This window comes from Ictalurus furcatus, chromosome 8 (assembly GCF_023375685.1).
Source record: "Ictalurus furcatus strain D&B chromosome 8, Billie_1.0, whole genome shotgun sequence".
NCBI classification, from domain to species: Eukaryota; Metazoa; Chordata; class Actinopteri; order Siluriformes; family Ictaluridae; genus Ictalurus; species Ictalurus furcatus.
Window position 1 is genome coordinate 2,426,827 of NC_071262.1, and position 21,689 is coordinate 2,448,515.

The window sequence follows — 21,689 nt, forward strand, 5'->3', positions numbered from 1 at the left end:
TGAAGGTGTGTGTGCATCCCACCCGGTGATATTCCCGGCCTCATGCTCGGTGTTCTGGGATAGACTCCAGATCCACTGCGACCATGGCCAGGGTAAATTTGTTACTGAAATGTAATGAACAATGACACTCTACTTGACCATCCCAAACTTTTAGTAACCATCGACATGAGTATGTAAGTATACTTTCAGGGTATGCCATTCAATTCATTTACAGTTATGACGTTGTAACAGCCCCCTTTTTTTTTTTTTTTTTTTTTTTTTTTTTTTTTTTACACATACACCTAAAATATGTCAAATAGCTGCAGCTAAAAGTTTCTTTTTACCTTTGGCTTGCCATATTTGATGCTTCTGGCAGCACATAAAGTGAAACGTGTATATTCCGTGTGTCCATGTGCTAAAATCTGGCCAGTAGATGATTAATGACAAGGATTTTTCAGTTCATATGGACACTGTTGCATCTAGCTTAAACATTACTAAAAGAGCAGGTGGTTTGCGCTGAAGGTATTCATCACTGTGCTCCTTCTCTGATTATTTCTTCTTTTTTTTTTGATGAATGATTCTATTTATTTTTTTTATTCATTTACATGTGATTCAATTACATGTGATTCATTTACATGTGATTCATATTCATGTGATTCATTTACATGAGATTCATATTCATGTGATTCATTTACATGCGATTCATTTACATGTGATTCATTTTCTCTGATTATTTCTTTGGTAAAAAAAAACAAACAAAACAAGTGAGATCAGTTAAACTTTCTTCCAGAATTTGGACATAATAAACAAGCATCATTAGTCATGCATGAAAGAATATGTACCAACACAGTGCATGCCTGAAGTCAGCCTCAGAAGAGTCAGCGTAATTGCCCGCTCCTGTCACACTGCACCTTAATAAGCATGAAAAAAATGAGGAGCTGGTTTAAAAGCCTAAAATGTTCACTTTCTTGGCTGTTGTGTTCTGTTAGTTTATTTATTTATGTTTGCCTTGTTTTGAACCGCTTGCTGTTGTCTTCAGTCTCTTTTCCCTTTCTGCCCTATAGCCGTGCACTTCTTTGACTTGACGTGGCACCTGAAGCCGTCGGAGGCGCATCTGTATGAGAACAGCATCAGCAAGGAAAATTTGGGCTCAAAGATGAGTGCCATCACCCCACTGGACAAATACAGCAGGGACAAGATCCAACGAGGCCCCAAAGGAGGTCGGCGCACATATAATTCCCTCTTTATGTCTCCATGCCTTCTTGTCTTCAAGGTCACATCAGCCCATTTGATGCATCATTTCATTCCGTGTACATGTAATAAGAAGTGAGCAAAAGATGGTCAAAAGTGCTCCCTGTAGCCTAGTTGCCGATATTCTATGATAGCAACATTACTTGTCAAACACAGACGTGTCCCTGCAAAACAAACACGCTGAAAACGTTTGAGAACCACTGCTTTAAATAATTCAATACTTCAATACCTCTGCTGTTGGATTAAGGAGCTAGGCTGCTCTCTGGAGTGAGGGAAATGATGGATATTGTAGTAAAGCCAAGCACTTTTAAATCACAAGCTCAAGTCTGAGATGATTGTGAATTTATTAGAAATGTTAATGTAATTGCTTAATCTTGTTACCACCACCAGCATGGGAGAGAGTATTAGGAATTCAAGTCAAGTGGGGGTTTTCTATCATTCCTCTATATAGCTTGTGTACATTGGAATGAAATGTTTCTTCATGACAGAAGTCTTTACGGTGATCTTATTGCGGATCCTCTAATTGGGAAGAGGGGGAGGGGGTTGGGTTGGGTTAGGAGGCTGTAATATAATTGGAGAATGCTAATTCAAAGTTGAATGTGAATTAAAGGTAGACCGCCTGGATTTGCAGAGAAAAGGAATAGTATATAACGTTAGAAGCATGCATGCATGCGTGGTAAAAGGTACTGTATAGGTCACAAAACATTGCTAACGTGGCTAATAATGAATGAAAGCGAGTGAAGGGAGGTACGTCGATACGATACGTTTTGCATGAGAGTATCGGGCGTTTGTAATTCATTAATTCATTCATTTGTTTAACAATTCATCTTCAGTAAGTGCTTTATTCTGGTCAAGGTCATGGTGGATCCAGAGCCTGTCCTGGGAATACACCCTGGATGTAATCCCACCTCTCATTCATCACAGAGCACCACACACACACACACACAAATTCACAAACTCATTCTGTCTTAGGGGAAATTTAGAGTAGCCAGTCCACCTACAAGCATGTTTTTGAGAATAACCCCGTCGAATCAGGGACCTTAGAGCTGTGAGACAGCAAGGTTAAATGCTGCACCACCATATTAGTGTTCATTTTGACAGTTATTTATTTTTTATTTATGTAGTTTTAATCTTAATGAAATCATTTCAGGTACGTGCACACAGCTTTATCCATATCAAGGTTTCTACTATGGCATCTGTTAAAAGATTTTTGGCTCCGTTAAGACTCCGTTGACTTCCCTGAGGTGGTCTGATTGGTCCTGTGAGGACGTGCGCTGATAGAGAAGCGTTCCCATTGGCTGCAGGCTGTAGGTATTATATTTTGTTAAAGAAATGAACACTACACCGTATTTAATTTGCAATATGTCTCCAGGTCAGTCTTTAAACCTAGAGTGGGGCTTGAAAGTTTGCGAACCCTTTAGAATGTTGTCAATTTCTACATAAATATGACCTAAAACATCGTTAGATTTTCACACGAGTCCTAAAAGGAGATAAAGAGAACCCTTTTAAACAAATGAGACAAAAATATTATACTTGGTCACTTATTTATTAAGGAAAATGGTCCAATATTACATATCTGTGAGTGGGAAAAGCATGTGAAACTTCAGTATCTGGTGTGACCGCCTTGTGCAGTAATATCTGGAACTAAACGTTTGGGGTAACTGTCGATCATCTGCACATCGGCTCGGAGGAATTTTAGCCCGTTCCTCAGTACAGAACAGCTTCAACTCTGGGATGTTGGTGTGTTTCTCACATGAACTGCTCGCTTCAGGTCCTTCCACAACATTTCTATTGGATTAAGGTCAGGACTTTGACTCGGCCGTTCCTAAACATTACCTTTATTCTTCTTCGACCTTTGGTAAAATGACTTGTGTGCTTAGGGTCATTATCTTGCTGCATGACCGACCTTCTCTTCAGATTCAGTTCACATACAGACATCCTGACATTTTCCTTTAGAATTTGCTGGTATCATTCAGAATTCAGTGTTCCATCCATAATGCCAAATCATCCTGGAGCAGATGCAGCAAAACAGGCCCAAAACGTGGTACTACGACCACCATGTTTCACAAATGGGATAAGGTTCTTATGCTGGAATTCACTAGTTTCCTTTCTCCAAATATAAGACTTCTCATTCAAACAAAAAAAAGTTATATTTTGGTCTCATCGATCCACAAAACATTTTTCCAATAGCCTTCTGGCAGGTCCACATGAGTGAGGTGAGTCACGTGTGTCTTCGTCAAGAAAATTCTAAAGGTTTTGCAACTTTCCAGCAACACCGTGTGTGTATATATATATATATATATATATATAATTTCAATCTTTAGTCCACTCTTTCCCTAAGCTTGCTAGACAATCATGGATATTACATAATGTCGTGAATGCAATCCAAGGCCACTGCAGTCTGAAGATGTTCAGTCGTTAAGCATCTTCATTCATTTCCATTCACACTACATGATAATTAGATTTGGTTTTAATCAGGGTGCCAGTTCATTCCCTGTACAAGAGAGCCCAAAAACTAATCTTCTAGTTTGTACATGATGCACAAAAAAAGGTCCATGTGCTTTGGTGATCTTGATGTGGAAGAACTTGAGTAACCTGTACAGAGCCCGGACCTCAACCCCTCTGAACAACACTGGGATTGTTACGACCCAGTCTTGGGTTGCGTCGCACACCTTAAATAAAGGCAAGGGGAAATGTAAAGTATAGGAGTATACGGTGTCAATTCTAAGCTGTTGGCACTGGCTTCCGTCGCTGTTAAATACCGTCGCTCATTGCTAAGGTCATCTGCGGGGCAGAAGCAGCACACAAAGCTGATGGAGCAGCATCCAAGGCAGGACAGGAAGACCCGGACTGGAGTCTGGAACACAAAAGATACTAAACATACCCGTGGAATACCACGAGTTGTAACAGAAAAACAGAAGAATATCACATCTATTGATATATCTGTTGAATAAATGGTTGAAAAAGCTCATTTTCCGTGTGGTTTTGTTCACGTATATATATATAACTTGATTACATTTAATCTGATTTTATGGTTAATCTAACACACTGATAAATGGGTGTGACCTATCCTTCTTTTAGGATATGTAAATGTTTAATCACCTGGCCAGTGGTTCTAGTACGTAGAATCGTATAAAAGGTTTAAGCTGGCTTTAATGGACGATTTTAGGGTCATCCAAAGGGGGGGGATTGTGAAATATATTTCCTTATTTTCCATGATTATGATTCAATCATTTGAATCATAATTCAAATCTTACGTTTTTGGGTTTTTGGGTATTACGTTTTTGGGTTTCTGTCCTTGATTATGTCTTTCTCAAGGTGTTTCGTCTTTTGTCTTATATTTTTCTCTTATGCCTTCCTTAGCTAGCCTGGGGTACGTTGCTTGCACGTACAGCTCAGTATAAACGCCAACTGTATCCAATTTATCTCTGGACTAAGATTGAGACTACGAAACGCTGTCGTGCCCCGGGTGTCTCTGCACGCGTAATAAATCATCTCTTTGACTATACCCTGGCTCTTGGTCTCCTGATTCTCCAAACATCCTACTTCTGGTGAAGCTGAAGCATTTTAATCATCGAGAAAAGATTTACATCAATTCTTTAAGAACGTTACCGTCTTTCGACTTAATTGTGGTGATATATCCGAGAAACATTCGTTAGACCGCAATCTAAGGGTCGAGTAAACGGCTCGGCCCAGTCCCGTTAAAATAGTTTGCTTAAAATGCTTCATAATAGCATTCATATCTTTTTTCAACAAGCTCAAATTGAAGCCTAACATCCTCATCATAACTTCGTTGTAATAGACCATCTAATGCCAAAAGTTTATACTCCAAATCGTGTAATCTAGATGAACGAGCCTTGCTTATGTTGGAAGCATAGCCTCTAGTAAAATCCCTAATAAACCCTTTAACAGCATCACAAAGTATCCTCGGATTCATCGACTGAGCCTGTATTTATATCGACAAAGTCTGTTAGTAGACTTGCGAACTTGGTTTCGAATGCTTCATCACGGAGAAGTTTTACGCCGAAACGCCATTTAGGGGATTAGAACTTATCAAAACTTATTAAAGCAGTCACTGCGTTATGGTCGGAAAATGCCACTGGCAATAAGCCGGTCTTCATTAACTTATCAAATACGCTTTATTTTAATGCACAATTTTATTGTTCATTTTCTCATATATTTAGGACAGTACGAATACTATACGAACAGTATAAGGGATCTTTACTCGGTATGTAACTTTGACTGGAATGTTACTGACCTGAACTACAGAGTTTTGTTCTGGCTGCACTGTTCAGAGGCCAATGCGAAAGGAAGAAAACATCTCCTTTACCACAGGCACACTCAGTGGCTCTCAATACCTTGTAGTAAGGTGGACAGAAAATAAACAACAGCGTTGATAAATCACCTCGCCTTGACTGAGGTCTTCTGCTGCCGTATATTTTCTTGGAGCGTATAATGTTGTGGCAGGGGAAGGAGATGGCTAACAATTAAGTAGAGCTAACAAAAAGGCTCAAGGCGGTTAAATTTACTCGAGCACAATAGTGCGGTCCAGGAGATGAATTTAGTGGGCCTCGCCAGTGAGGATTTTATGGCCTACTTTAAAGGAGACAAAAGAGTTCAGTCAGCCGGTTAATTCAAAGGCTTAATTACCTCAGTTGGGCATGGGACTACCGCCAGCCACACATAATGCCGCATTCATGTCACAATTACCATATTTACAAGTTAAAGAGTGAAACTATTCATATCAACCTTAGTGGGAAATCTGCGTAGGGATTTGTAGAACTTTCTGACAGCTTATGTGTAAAACCACGGCAGTGCAGCAACTATACTGACAGTCCATCTAATTTCTTCAGTACGCCGCAAAACCCTGTGGAATAAAATGCGAAAATGAAACAATTAAGCACGTAATAGAAAATAAAGAAATATTTGCTTTTGCATCTAGGTGTCACAAAACAACAACAAAAAAAGCATTTTAAATTAGAAATCAGTGCACGTTTTCGCCTCAATCAGAATCAAAAGTCAACGTGTTCTTTAAGACGAGTATATGCCTAATAATTAGAGCACATCTGTCGTGTGGAATTTAACCTCCATCTTGTGTTTGAAGTGAACAAATGTTGTAACTTATCTTCCAAGTTCTCCTACATGCCTAGTTAAATCATACATCATCTCCTGACTTCATTTGACAGGCATGCAGTTTAAATAAGATCAACTAAAGCAGAGATCTTACTGATTTATGTTGTGTGTATTTGTGTGTGTGTGTTTGTATGTGTGTGGTAGATAAGTACCAGCGAGGGTGGGCCCTAGAGCATGAAGAGGTGGACATTGGGACCCAGGTGGTGCAGGTGATCCCACCCGGGCTGTTCTGGCGCTTCCACATGGCTGTGCATCGCCCAACTTATATCAAATTCAACCTTTCCGTCTCTCAAAACGCTTTACTTGGCATCTACGGAAGGCGGAACATCCCACCCACGCACACGCAGGTACGGTAAGGCGTCTCCAATTATCCTTCCAGAACGTTTATTCCTGCAACAGCTCCCTACGGGGAATGTTACAAAAAGCACCGGTTTCATCGTCATCTTTCATTATCCATGTGTGGAATGTGCAAGCGTCAGTCATGCAGTTTTCAGGATTCAACACAATAAGAAAAGAGATGGGGGTGGGTGGGATGGGGGGCATTAATACAGCACTGTCAATCATGAGTATTTAATAGATTAGAAGTGCAGGAAATAAACCCTTCCTCCTGACATTGTTGTTCTGAAGGTATAAAAGTCAGGGCACCAGTAACAAAGCCAGTAACAGAAGTAGGAGAGAAAAATAACTCATTCTGTCTACTAGCCTGCCTCATCACGGAGGAAATAAGCAAAAGCTAGTGACACGTGTGAGGTCAGGCGCAGCCGGCTGCCTGAAAGGACAGTCATAGCCCACTTATCTGGTGATTCAGTGTGTGTGTGTGTGTGCGCGTGTGCCTGTTCAGGACCCAGCCCTCGTTATCTCAACTACCACCATGAGAAAAGACCATGTCACATGGCCAGGTTAGATCCCTGTCTAGACAGTTTCAACCCCGCATTTGCTGCAGTCATTGTCTCAGCTTGTGTATTCTGAGCACGGTCACCAATCTCTTGAGTTGAGTGAGTGAATGAATGAGTGAGAGAGAGAGAGAGAGAACGAGAGAGAGAGAGTGAGTGAGAGAGAGAGTGTGAGTGAGAGAGAGAGAGAGAGAGTAACAGTAACTGCTCAAATGTAATAAGGGGCTATGGGATATCAATTAACCACGAAACTGCAAATTAAAAAAACGTCTGGAAAGAATAGACATAGAAGGAATTTTTTTGATTCATCACACCAAACTCATGCTATTTTAAATTGGCTATACAGATCAGAGTGCTCCCCCGTGGTGGGTTGTGCCGAACCATCATGTTCAGGGTTGAATTGGGATTTAGAATGTTCGAGCTTCTTTGATGGGTTTCAACAATATTGGAACCGTGCTATTGAATGGATGCGTCTTTATACGGTTTCTCAACTTCAGTATCAAGGAAATATGATCGGAACTTGAGACATATCCATTTGTGTCCAAAGAGCTTCATTTATTTGACAGGAACTCTCTAAAGAGTTTGGACTCCACCTATCTACAGTCAGACAGTTTGTGTACACATGGAGGAAATTCAAGACCGGTGTTACCATGCCCAGGAGTGGAGACCAATAAAGATCACTCCAAGAGCGAGACGTGTAATAGTCCATGAGTTCACCAAGGAACCCAAATGAACTTCTAAGCAATTAAAGGCCTCTTCTCACTTTAATGTTCATGAGTCCACCATTAGGAGAACACTGAACAATGGTGTGCACGGCAGGATTGCAAGGAGAAAGCCACTGCTCTCCAAAAAGAACACTGATGTCTGTCTGTATTTGCTAAACGTCATGTGGACAAACCAGAAGGCTGTTGAAAAAATGTGAAATTAAATAAGAAGTGTTTTATTTGGGGGGCGCACGGTGGCTTAGTGGTTAGCACGTTCACCTCACACCTTCAGGGTCGGGGGCTTGATTCCCACCGTGGCCCTGTGTGTGCGGAGTTTGCATGTTCTCCATGTGCTACAGGGGTTTCCTCCAGGTACTCCGGTTTCCTCCCCCAGTCCAAAGACATGCATCGTAGGCTGATTGGAATGTCCAAAGTGTCCGTAGAGTATGAATGGGTGTGTGAATGTGCATGTGATTGTGCCCTGCGATGGATTGGCACCACGTCCAGGTTGTACCCCGCCTCGTGCCCGATGCTCCCTGGGATAGGCTCCAGGTTTCCCCGTGACCCTGAAAAGGATTAAGTGGTATAGAAGATGGATGGATGGATGGTGTTTTATTTGGAGAAAGGAAAATTACTGCATTCCAGCATAAGCATCCTTATCCCATCCATGCAACATGGTGAAGGTAGTATCATGACTTGGGCCTGTTTTGCTGCATCTGGGCCAGGTCAGCTTGCCATCATTGACGGAACAATGAATTCTGAATTATACCAGTGAATTATAAAGGAACTGAATCTCAAGAGAAAGTGGGTCATGCACCAAGGCAGCGTCCCCAAGAACACACAAGTCGTTCTACCAGAGAATGGTTAAAGAAGAGTAAAGTTAATGTTTTGGAAAGGCCGAGTCAAAGTCCTGACCTTAATCCAATAGAAATGTTGTGGAAGGACCTGAAACGAGCAGTTCATGTGAGGAAACACACCAACATCCCAGAGTCGAAGCCGTTCTGTAGGGAGGAACGGGCTAAAATTCCTCCGAGCCGATGTGCAGGACTGATCAACAGTTACCCCAAACGTTTAATTATAGTTATTACTGCACAAGGCGGTCACACCAGATACTGAAAGCAAAAGGTTCACATACTTTTGTCACTCACAGACATCATTTTCCTCGATAAATAAATGACCATGTGTAATATTTTTCTCTCATTCATTTAATTGAGTTCTTTTAGGACTTGTGTGAAAATGTACTGATGTTTTAGATCATATTTCTGCAGAAATACATACAATTCTAAAGGGTTCACACAATTTCAAGCACCACTGTGTGTGTTTTTATCATTTTTTAGGTGAGCAAAAGTATAGGAACAGACAAGTCTTGAAGTAAATTAAAGTAAATAACACAATAGGCTATTTGGTTGCATGTTCCTTGCTTGCAATTTCTGCATCAAGATCTGGTGATTGACTTGGCCAGTCTAAAACCTTCCACTCCTTCCTGCCACATATTGTAAAAACAACTCTACACCCAGAACCTTAAGGACCTAATTTGTCCTTTATTTCATTGCCACACTTCTTCCTAAAGCCGCAACTTTCAAGGAGATGAATCAAAATGTTCCGAAAGTTCCTCTACATCATGTATATGTTTATTCTGACTTTCCTTCATCCCTCCCTTCAGTTTGACTTTGTGAAGCTCCTGGATGGAAAGCAGTTGATCAACTTGAACTCTGAGCAGAGGAACCTGCAGCTTCACTCTCTGCAGGAAACAGGCTTCATTGAGTACATGGACCCTGGAACGTGGTACTTGGCACTTTACAATGACGGCAAAAAGGTGGAACAAGTCTTGCTTCTGAGCACCACTATTGGTAAGGTTACCAAATAGCATTAGCAAGTTGTAATTCTGTTTTTTTCCCCTTGTTATTTATTTGTCCATCTTTTAAATAAATGAGACAATGGCTCTATGGCAACTGAACGTATTACTTCGTGAAAAGTCCGTGAATGAGCAGTCTCTTAAGTAGTGTTTTGGGAATGCCGGTGTGATTGGGAACAGGTGTGTGTGATCAGTCCTCAGGGGAAAGTGACGTGTCAGTGTGTTCCGTTGGGAGTTGCAGTCGTCGGCCATGTTTGTAGTTCATGGTGCATTCTGGGAAATTGAGTTGCTAGTTTGCCGTGACGTTTAGTTTGCTTGTCAATTGAAGAGTGGATCAAATCATAACCTGATACATCTGAAGGCAAACTTGGACATTTTAGCTTCCAGGAAATTTTCCTTGTTGTAAATCATTTGAAACAATGGTCGGCGAATATCATGACAGTCCTGGGCAACAGAAATGAACATTAACAAGTGACCTTTTATTCTCACGGAAAATGGTATACGGTATCTGTGTAGTCAGGCAGTTTAATCAGCACCTTCGTAAGGTGCATACGTCTGGTGGATGTATCATCTTCAAGATACATTCCCATTGTGTTCAGCCATCATGGCTTGTCCCCGAAGGACGTCAAAAACAAGATGTTGGGGGGAGGGCGGGGGGTGTCTTGAAATTTTCACATACTACTAAGTTTTAATAGTGCAATAATGCATAGTTTGCATTGCTCAGTCTATCTGAAAAGAAAATGTCTCTCAATTTGACCACCCCTAAAATAGTTCATACTATCGCCAACGCATGTGTGCACCGAGCAGGCTAAACGCGTGAAGTACCACGCAGTTGTGCACTCTGTCGTCCGAATGCAGCGGAGATAGTACGGGAGATACCATAAGTGTTTGAAAGACACTTTTTACTGGATAATAAATGTCATAACCTAAATATAGTTGTATCTCAAGCATTAATCTCCTGCACTTTTTATCAAACTGAAATGCTTATGGTGAAATGATTGTACCCATTGTCTTGAGGTCACTTGAGTGACCTGGCTCGAGTGTTAATGAAGCAAGCTGATAAAATACTGTTAATTATGACGGCATACGACGTAATATATACAGTGGGGGGAAATATGTATCGGAAGCGTCAACATTTTTTTCAGTAAATATTTTTCCAATGAGATTATTTACATGAAATTTTCACCAGACTTAACTGGTATTAACTCAAGAAATCCACACATGTAAAGAAATCCAAACATTAAAGTCCATGAACGAAGTTATGTGTAATAAAGAGAAATGACACGGGGAAAAAAGTACTGAACACGCTAAATGAAACGTATTTAATACTTAGTGGAGAAGCCTTTGTTTGTAATGACAGCTTCAAGATGCTTCCTGTATGAAGAAATTAATGGGCCGCAGTATTCAGGTGTGATTTTGGCCCGTTCTTATAAACATATCGTCTTTAAATATTGTTCAATTGGATTCAAGTGAGGTGATTGACTGGGCCATCAATATGTTTAGCAACAGTAAGGTTGTCAAGGTCTTGGGAGAGCTCTTATCTTTTACCCATCATGAGATGTTTCTTGTGTGACACCTTGGTAACGAAAAGCCTTTTTATAGACCATCAATTTACAAACCCAGCTGATATTAATTTGCACAGATAGGAGGTATAATTGCTTTCTAACTACTTACGGATTTCAGCTGGCTCCTTGCCTTGGAGAACTGCTTTTTCTTAGTGTGTTCAATTCTTTTTTCCTGTATCATTCCACTTTATTACACAACTTTATTTATGGACTATATATATATATATATATATATATATATATATATATATATATATACCCGAAGAACAAGGATAGAGACAGACTCATGGTTGAAGATAGTTTGCGTCTTTCCTCAGCCCTACTCAGTAAATGACTGGACCACCGTGCATCCTCTATCAAAGCCCAACCATCCCACTGAGTGAATAGTACGCATTATTTGGGGGGTTGGAGGTCATTCTTAAAAAGTGGGTCGCACTCCCAAACAGTTTAAGAACCGCTGGTCTAACCATCACAATTTGGCCCTTGTCAAAGTTTCTCAGATCCTTACACTTGCCCATTTCTCCTGCTTCCAGCACATCGACTTCAAGAACTGACTGTTCACTTGCTGTGTAATATATCCCACACCTTGACAGGCGCCATTGTAATGACATACTCAATGTTTTTCACTTCACCTTTCAGTGGTTTTAATGTCATAGCTGATCGCTGTGTGTATCATTAGTCATCTGCCAGTGCAAAATGCTTCTTGGCTTCTCGTAGGAGCTGGCTATTACTTCTATTTTTATTTTCCCTCTTGTGTGTGGGCAACAAAAAGCACCGGGGATAAAAATATCAGTGTGCAGTTGATGTAGAAGGCTCGTCCGTGGTAGTTCTTTCTTCCTGCTGATTCAGAAACATCCCTTCTGTGTTTTTCTCCTCTCTTGTCCTGCTGTGCGCTGTTGTTTGTGTTCCTATTCTGCCCATCCATCATGATGTCCACTTTTAATGTAGGCTTTTCCTAAATGTGTGATGTACATATTGGCACAGTGTTGGGAACTGAAGTCCAGAATGATGAAGCTTTTGAAGCAGCCTGATTTTATTATGTCTAATGTCTGGTAATCAAGCCCAAGACATTGTCTAAACAGCACAAATACAAGCATTTGCTCATATTGTTTTATTGTTCATTTTGTAGCCAGTAGAGTATTGACATGTCACGATAACTAAACTTTATAAATAACTTTAAATTTATAAATTAAAATGGGTCCGTGTGTATATCCAATGTTAACACCTTATTTTCCAGACTATAGCGTTTTTCTGTCCCCCTAGCAGGTGCTAAACCTTTGAAGGTGAAACCATGTCATAGTTTTCCTATTAACCCAATTAGCCTAATTAGTCAGTCTGCTGGTATTTAAGAATACATGAATAGAAATATTCAAAACAACTGACACATGAAGTAAAATCATGCATTTTATAAATATCTCAGCTGTATTGAGGCAGAGCATAGGGCTTGAAACTTTATTCCAAAACAACCACACTTGGCCTGCAGGGCAAATGAAGTATGTAACCTGATGTGGTGGGAACGGCATAGCAGGCATGTACCAGAATATAAATTAACACAAAATATATGCGTTTCTCTGCAGTTCAAGTAACTAAAAATAGTTTAGTTTAGTTTAGTTTATTGAATTATAGAGAACATTTTAATACAACCAATGTTGAACCCAAAGTGCTGTACATATAAAACAAAAATTAAACAAAATTAAAAGACTAGACAAAAACCAAAAAAGGCCTAATGAAAAATTTACACCCTCAATTAAAACATAAAGAATACAAATAGGTCTGCAAAGAGGATTTAAACATAGCGTGGAGAGGAAGACTATTCCGAAGCCTAGGAGCAGCCACCGAAAAAGCCCGAACCTTTAGCCTCAAGTAGTAATAGATTGGATGATTGAAGGGGTGAGAAGATCACAAATATACTGAGGAGCAAGTCCATGCAAAGCTTGAAAAACCTAGACCTTCTAAATGCATGTATAACAGTTTCGAGGTCCTTCTTAGAAAGCATCATCTTGATTCCAGCAATAGATCTTAACGGAAAGAAACGGCTTTTTACAACAGCACTAATCTGCTTATCAAAGCACAGTGTGGAGTCAAAAAGGACACCAAGGTTTTCAACACAGTCACGCACGTTAGAAGAGAGGGGACCAAGCTGACTGAGAACGGAGCCGATGGACCAAAGACGATTTGATTATTTCAGTTTTATCGTTGTTTAGCTGTAAAAAGTTCAAGTCCATCCAGCATTTTATGTCATGCAGACAGTCGAACAAACTAGACAGAGAGCAGCTCATATTTTTGACCGGAAGATAAAGCTGAGTGTCATCGGCATAGAAATGATACGAGGAGTAGTGTCTCTCAATGATATGACCTAGAGGAAGCATATATAAAGAAAAGAGAAGAGGACCCAAAATGGAACCCTGGGGAACACCATAGGAAATTTGAGCACAGGATGAGAAACACTTCTCTATTAACAGAAAAGGTTGAGGTAAGAGGCAAACCACTCCAGAACAGGCCTCTGAAACGCAGCTACATGACCGAGTCTTTGTAAAAGGATATCATGATCTACTGTGTCAAATCCTGGACTCAAATCAAGCAAGATTAAAATCCAGCAAGAGCCTGAGTCAAGACTGAGTAAGATATCGTCGGTGACCTTCAACAAAGCAGATTCAGTACTGTGAAGTTCCCTGAAACCGGACTGAAATGTATCGAAAATACTAAAAGCAGTCGGGTACGAAGAAATCTGAGAAGAAACTTTTTCCAAGACTTTTCAAATGAAAGATAGTTTGAAAATGGGTCTGTAATTTTTCATGACATGCTGATCAAGATGATGCTTTTTTAAAAAATTTTTTTTAAACAGCGGTTGTATTATAGCATGTTTAAAAGTGCCAGGCACCACCCAATTGACTAGAGAGCTATTAATAATAGCTCAAAGCAGGAAAATCCTCTTTAAAAATATGCGAAGGCAGAACATCAGAAGTCCAGAAAGAGGACTTCATACTAGAAAAATATATCAAAGAGCTGTGAAGGAGACGCTGGTTGAAAAAGCGAAAGAACGAGTTTCTAGAGACGAATTATGAGAGGGTATGTTAGTCCGACTACACTAAATTTTATGAGTAAAATGTGTTAAAAACTGATCACACGGGTCAGTAGAAATCTCGAATGGAACACTAGGAGAGGGATTTAGAAAGGCATTAATTGTACTAAAAAAAGACCTTTGGTCCTTTGTGCATTTGGTGCAATTAAATCAGACATGTATTTGGCCTGTGCCTCCTTAACAGCGCTCTGATACCACTTAAGACAACTCCCTGAAGATTTCTAATGATACCTGAAGTTCTTCCATCTGCGCTCAGTTCACCTACACTCCTGCCTGAGAGTGCGAGTGGAGCTATTTAACCAGCGCTGAACTTTCTACATCACCTTGGATCTCTGTAATTTCAAGGGATCAATTGAGTCCAAGGTAGCAGTGCAGGTACTGTTCAAAAAATAAACCAATTCATCCGGATAGACGCGAGAAGAGAGGGCTTTCACAACATTAGTGGTTTGGGTAGATATATACACGTCATTGAATGTCCTGGCAATAGAGGAATGAAAACATCTGGAAAAACGTGGTGAATAATAAGATTTGGGGAGAGTACAAGCCAGCACGGTGGCAAAAACCACTGGACAATGATCAGAGATTGCAGCGTTGCAGATTTCAAGATTAGACACTGAAAAACCAAGTGAGAGTGAACACTTAAGTCCAAGGTGTGACCCTTTTGGTGAGTGGGTCCAGAAACAAACTGTACAAAGTTAAGTGGGTCCATAAGACAAAGAAACTCTTTGACCAAGGGGTTAGACTGGCAGCAGACATGGATATTAAAGCCACCCAGAATCAGAAGTCTATCATAGTGTGACATCAGGGAAGCCAGATGAAATCCTTATTGACATTAGGTGGCCTGTAAACCAGGGTGCAAAGAAAGGAGGTAGTGAGATCAACCTTGAAGAGCTGCGGCTCAAAGCTTGGAAAGTTTTGTTGGACAGAGATCTAGCATTCATTAGTGTAAATTTGATAGGACGGTCCGAAAACCACGATGGATCTGACATGGGATTAGATGGTGTTGGTAAATACTCCAGTGATCTGAGGTTACCAAAGTTCATTCCATTTCCAGAACTTGATCTAGTGTGAAAGTAGTGAAAAGGTAGACCGGAAAGGTAGTAAAAGATCATCTGCGGAGGTGTGAGGAGAGTACGACGTGTTCCTCGGTGAACAGAGCGAGGGCGATGTGCAATCCCCAACGAGACACTAGTTTTATACGTTCCTGCTGGTAAAGGTGATGCCGAGTTCAAATGTTTAAGCTCTGCTAATGAGTAGCAAAAAGCCAGTGTAGAAAAATATTCAGAGGAACAATAAAACCGCTATGGCTGACCAGCCATGCGCAGTAAAAGAGCTGTAAAAACCGGCAAGCACGGAAAAAACACTCCGCCATAAACAGCGCCTCTTTCTACCCCATCTACACGACTATGTTAGAGAACACGTTAGCCTGAACCACCCAGAAAACAATTTTGGTAGGACAAGACCAGACTGGAAAAAAATGCCCCAGACCTTTAAACCCCAGAAAATAGTAGCAGGTAACAGACCAGAGAGTAAGTGGAGACGGGTCGATACGCAGCACTCTGGCAGTAATGTGGGATTGAAGGTTCACAATGAAGAACAGGGAAGGAGATGGTGACCAAAAAAAAAAAAGTCCTCAAAACATGTAATATGTAATTGTCAAATATAAGGTGTAAAGATCCACCATGACCAAAGAGATTTAATCCAAATAGGCGAACGAGCCAAGAGGGGCAGCGGCAGCCAGCATTCACTCGTACGCTCCAACGTCCAACGCATAAATTCATGCAGATACACGTCAAAAGCTTCGGTTAATGTTCACATCAAACATCCAAACAGGGAGACATGTAATCATATGATCAGTGATCATATGCGGCATGGTTGTTGGTGCCAGAATGGATGGACTGAGTATTTCAGAAACTGCTGATGTCCTGGAATTTTCACACACAATAGTCTCTAGAGTTTACACAGAATGGTGCAAAAAAAAAAAAAAAGAATAAGCAGTATTTTTCTGATGTTCACCTGTCCAGTTTTGGTGAGTCTGTCCCCACTGTAGTCTCAGATTGCTGTTCTTCGCTGACAGGAGTGGAACATGATGTGATCTTCTATTCAGATTTATACTGGAAGTGGGCATAAACCAGAAGGGTCTTTATTTTTCTTTCTTTCTTTATTTCTTTGTGTGATCAAGAATGAATTGGGGTTTGAAAAATGTATTCTAAGGTAATAATACTGTTATGTATGCTGTGCAGAGGCCATGGAAAGATGCTCCTCCAACTGCAATGGCAATGGCGAGTGTGTTGCTGGTCACTGCCACTGTTTCCCCAGCTTTCTCGGACCAAACTGTGAGAGAGGTCAGTGCCCAGATTTTCTCAAGGGTTTATGGGTAATGCTGCTGAAATAAGGCGTGGACACATACCATTTCTCCCCGTCCTCCTCTCTCCTCCTCTGCCCTTCCTTCTTATCTCCTTCCAGGGTTCAATGGGGAAAGGTCACTGCATTCCTGAGCTACCTGAGTGCACAGATGGGAGAATTTTTGAAAAAAAAAAAAAAACCCCAAACAAACTCATGTAGGATTGAAAAAAGAGAAAAAAGCATGCATTTGTATCAAGAACAAAACAAGTGTCACTGCCATACAGTGAAAGCAGTGAAGTCTTCTGTTGATGAACCAGTTTAAGGTCATAGGACGTGTTGTGTACAAAAACTGCACTTGCTGTTTCGCTATCATTGACCAAATGTGGTTAATACCAATATATATTTGCTTCCCTTCTCTTCAGATCAGGACAGTGTGCCTAAATAATGTACAAGTCTAGAAGACATGGCATGTCTAATAGCTCTTCATACCTTCATGCACACTGACTCATTCAAGATTCTGACTCATGCCATACTGGCTTTGGTTCCTCCATCATTAGAGCTCTCTTCAGAGGGAGATCAAAACCTGAGGGTTTTATATAACATAATCTTCTGGATGGGGCATAGAATTGATCCTTTCGGGCTTCCGTACATGCTAACGTTTGGGCATGCATGGAATCCAGCAGCCTTTGATGCCACGGTAATGTGGACTGAAATAAAACAGACAACTTTTGCAGCATAAAAGGTCAGTGCATTGTTTTGTCAAGAGCTGGAGAAGGGCATCTGGAAGCAAACGGCTTGAGTGAAGTTTCCCACTATCCCTCACTCGCTCTTGCTCCCTCGATTCCTTTTTTCCCCTCTTTCTCTGTCTGCTGTCATGCCTGTAAATGATTACAGGCTTCAGAGACTTTAAAAATGGCTCTGCTGGAATGCAAAGGGCCAATAAATCAGGTCGGTTTTAGCTCCACCGCTCGGTCTCGGAGATGTCATTCAGCGTTGCTTATAGCCTATTATTCGGACTTGATTCCTGCACCTTCTCCCAGTCTCTGGAGGTCCCAGGCATATGAATGCACCTCTTATTGCTGCTGTCATGGGCCTCATGCCAGGGATGTTATAGAGACTAATAGACAGGCTTGGATAAGAGACTTACGCTGTTCTCATGGAGGCCAGAAAAGGAGATAAAGGGGGTATGACCTCAGCAAAACCAAGGCAAGGTGACTTTTTGAAGGTATAAAAGCATTTGACCTTCCTTGTAATTGTTTACCTTGTAATTGTTGAAACAGCTTGTGACTTGCAGCTGCTGAGCTACTGGCACTTTGAAGATCTCTAGAGGAAAGTCAGGCATGGTTGCTCATATCACTGTTTGCTAAAATGGCTGATTACTGTTTATTTGATTTCATTAAGGTTTCACGGAGGCTGCGGCTAATGCAGCTCTACTGAATTACCGCATATAATATTAAATATAAATATTCATGGTTTAGTAGAGTTCTTTTTTTTTATTATTGGAGATTTGATTTTAAAGCCACTTCTATGTCGGCTACATTCAGGCAAGCCCTCAGCCCTTGTACTCACGTAGCAATGGACCATCTACTGACCTACGTCTTTATTTTATGGTGATTGTAAACTCTATTTTGAAATAACCCAATATATCTTTTTATGTCAGTAATAGCACATACAGACTAGCACAATACTAAACACACAAAAACCCTCAGGCATTTGGGGTTCATCCCGTTAGGTGCGCCAATAAGGAATAAAGGTTTTGTGTCAGTTGTTCCTCTTTAAGAGACACTTTAAGAGAAATTTCCTCAAGCACACAAAGTTCCATAAAGTATTTTATAAACATGAGAATTTAAAGGACATTTTCGGCTGCGGAGCATTAGTATCGATTAAGCGTGTACCGACCTTTTGACTCACCTCTGTGCGGAGCAGTAAGTAGAGCGGGGTGTCTTTTTTATTGAGCAGGAGGCAAGGTGGTGGGAAATGCAAACGGGATGCATATGAATCATTAAGTTTACACTGTAAATACATCATTTTCCATACGCTTATTTATGTGACAGTTTTGTGCTTTGAACCCTCCAGAGTGAAACACAGTGTATCTACAAACTAACTGGTGCATAGTGATTATGTGCCTAACTTGTTTACATGAGAAACAGGTCGCATATATATTTCCCCAAGGCCTTATGACTTCAAAGACAACATAGACTGAGTGACAAATGAGAGTGCTTTTGCGATACTAAAATAGATATAACATGACTCGTAAATATATTCCCAGAGTGCCTGACTGTTATCGTTTAGTCTGCTAATTTTATTTATAGCTTTAAGTTTAGCATTTAGCCTTACAAATGCTTCACGAGTACATTACAGTACAGTGTCCCTGTCAATCCACTGGGTTAGCAAGATAGGCAGATAGAACAAACCATGACGATGTACTGTATAATGCAGTCATCTTAGACTGTTTGCTATGATGATGGACGAGCAGTTGTGCAGTTGTGTTTTCTGTCACTGTGGCTCCTGTTTGGATGGATCGCTATTATTTGCAGACACATGCCCAGTACTGTGCAGCGGTAATGGCGAATATGGAAAAGGTCGGTGCATATGCCACGAGGGCTGGAAAGGGCCAGAATGCAGCATCCCGGCAGACCAGTGCATTGACCCAACCTGTTCCAACCATGGAGAGTGTGTCCAAGGCGTCTGCATCTGCATCCCGGCGTACAAGGGCAACAACTGCGAGCATGGTACGTGCACACAATTAAAAGGCGGCTAACCTGTGATTCCGAATGTATCTTATTAGTTATTTTGAAGCAGGATGGTAAAATGCTTTGTCCTCTACCCTGCATAACCTCTTGCTAACAGACTAGTCAGCAGACCAGATGTAGGCCCGATGTTCTGTTCTCTGTTTCTCCAGTGGCCAGCGTAGTACTTCAAATAAACCATGTCTTCCAGAAAGTAACATGTTGCTGGTCTTTTCATGGGAAATCGTCGTCAGAAATCCGTAATGTAAATCGTGGATAGAAAAGAAGGCTCGATAGTATAGTCGAAGTGAAAACAATACGATATTGTTGTTCGGTGATACATGGCTTGTGGATTATTTGATATAGCTGGTGCTCTTATTTGACGTATATCTTCTTACACCTCTTTTTTATGAAATTTTTTTTCAAAAATCACATGACCGATTGCCGACATGCTTGCAAAACATTGGGCTAAGTCGGAGCCAGAAAGTCTCCCGGGTTAACTTCTTTGATTGCATTCCGAGACAGCAAGCAATCCGCCGGCCTTAAACACAAAATCAATGGATCGCCAGTTGAATATCCACAGTGATAATAGTGGGCTGTGCTGCCTGAAGCCTTGCTTACATGTATAACCTTGAGCTGATGAGGCTGAGCTTCAATGAAAGCCAAGAGAATCAGACTAATTACACAGGCGAAATGGAATCGCTTTACTAGGCTGTTAATACAGTAGGCAATGAGGAGAGATTGTTAAAGTGTCGGGTGATTTTATTTGCCAAAGAATGTGCCGCTATATCGTGTCTTGTTAAATGTGCTTTTCAAACAGAGAGGCATTGTGGGTGTTTTCATACTGCTCAAGCTTTTCAAATGGAAAGAGATCCTTATCAAGTACTGCAGTTTTTTTTGTAGAGAGCAGCACAGACCATTTATCCTACAACAGTGTTATTATATTGCTGCAGAGTGCTGTTGGACTGCAGTGTTCTTGTATCATATCTTGCAGTATTTATTTATTTATTTATTTAATAGAGAGGATGTATGTAATAAGGATACAGCTTAGAGCTGTGTATATACAGTTTCAGTAATTCACTTACACGATATGATCGATATTTGTGGGACTCTTTTCTATCATACTCAGAAGCGTTGTGAACGTCTCGTTTTTAGATTTATTCCATACTTTACTGTTATAATGGCCTCCATTCTTCTGAGAAGGCTTTCCGCTGGATTTTGGAGCACGGCGGTGGGGATTTGCCCATTCAACTGCAAGAGCGTTAGTGAGGTCAGGCACTGAGAAAACCTGTGGTCTAGTATGCATCCCAATTCAGCCCAAAAGTGTTCAGTTGGGTTGAAGTCAGGGGTCTGTGCAGGCCACTTGCATTAGTTTACTCCAAATCTGGCAAACTATGCCTTCGTGGGCAGAGGTGGCTTGACGGTTGAGGCTCTGGGTGACTGATCGGAAGGTCGGGGGTTCAAGCCCCAGCACTGCCAAGCTGCCACTGTTGGGCCCTTGAGCAAGGCCCTTAACCCTCTCCGCTCCGGGGGTGCTGTATCATGGTTGACCCTGCACTCTGACCCCAACTTCCGAACATGCTGGGGTATGTGAAAAAAATATACATGTTCTGTAATGTATATGTGACCAATAAATTACTCATTATCATTATAGGGGTATGTTTATGATTGAACACGTGGGCCCCTTACTACCAGTGAAGGTAAATCGTAATGCTACAGGTGTCCAGAAACTTTTGGCCATGTAGTGTATTTATCTGCTATATGATTGCTGGATTGATAATGAAATTCTGAAAAACATATAATCCGATTGTCACAACTGTGCAGACATTTAAAGTTCTTGATAAGATACTTTCAAAAGGTAGTCCTGCAATCTGTCCAAAAAGTGAATTTAATTCTCGTCTCTGCGCCTTATTTCTCTAGTGGACTGTTTGGACCCCCACTGTGCGGGACATGGGGTCTGTGTGAAGGGTGAGTGCCTGTGCTCACCTGGCTGGGGTGGCATAAGCTGTGAGAACCCGCTTCCCGCCTGTCAAGAGCAATGCTCTGGTCATGGCACCTATATGCCTGAGCGTGGCACCTGTGTGTGCCAACCCAACTGGACTGGATCCGACTGCTTCACAGGTAAGGCGAGAGTTCTAGAGATGCAGTGGCT

At 41.1% G+C, this 21,689-nt stretch overlaps 1 protein-coding gene across 1 annotated transcript in view; it reads left to right on the forward strand.

The window, feature by feature from the left end:
* tenm1 (teneurin transmembrane protein 1) overlaps positions 1-21,689 on the forward strand; it is a 122,244-nt gene that overhangs the window by 39,224 nt on the left and 61,331 nt on the right. The window contains exons 7-12 of the mRNA XM_053630620.1: positions 1,044-1,187; positions 6,508-6,710; positions 9,624-9,810; positions 16,706-16,807; positions 19,346-19,540; positions 21,458-21,658. Of these exons, the coding sequence (XP_053486595.1) occupies positions 1,044-1,187; positions 6,508-6,710; positions 9,624-9,810; positions 16,706-16,807; positions 19,346-19,540; positions 21,458-21,658 (1,032 nt within the window). The remainder of the gene's footprint in view (positions 1-1,043; positions 1,188-6,507; positions 6,711-9,623; positions 9,811-16,705; positions 16,808-19,345; positions 19,541-21,457; positions 21,659-21,689) is intronic.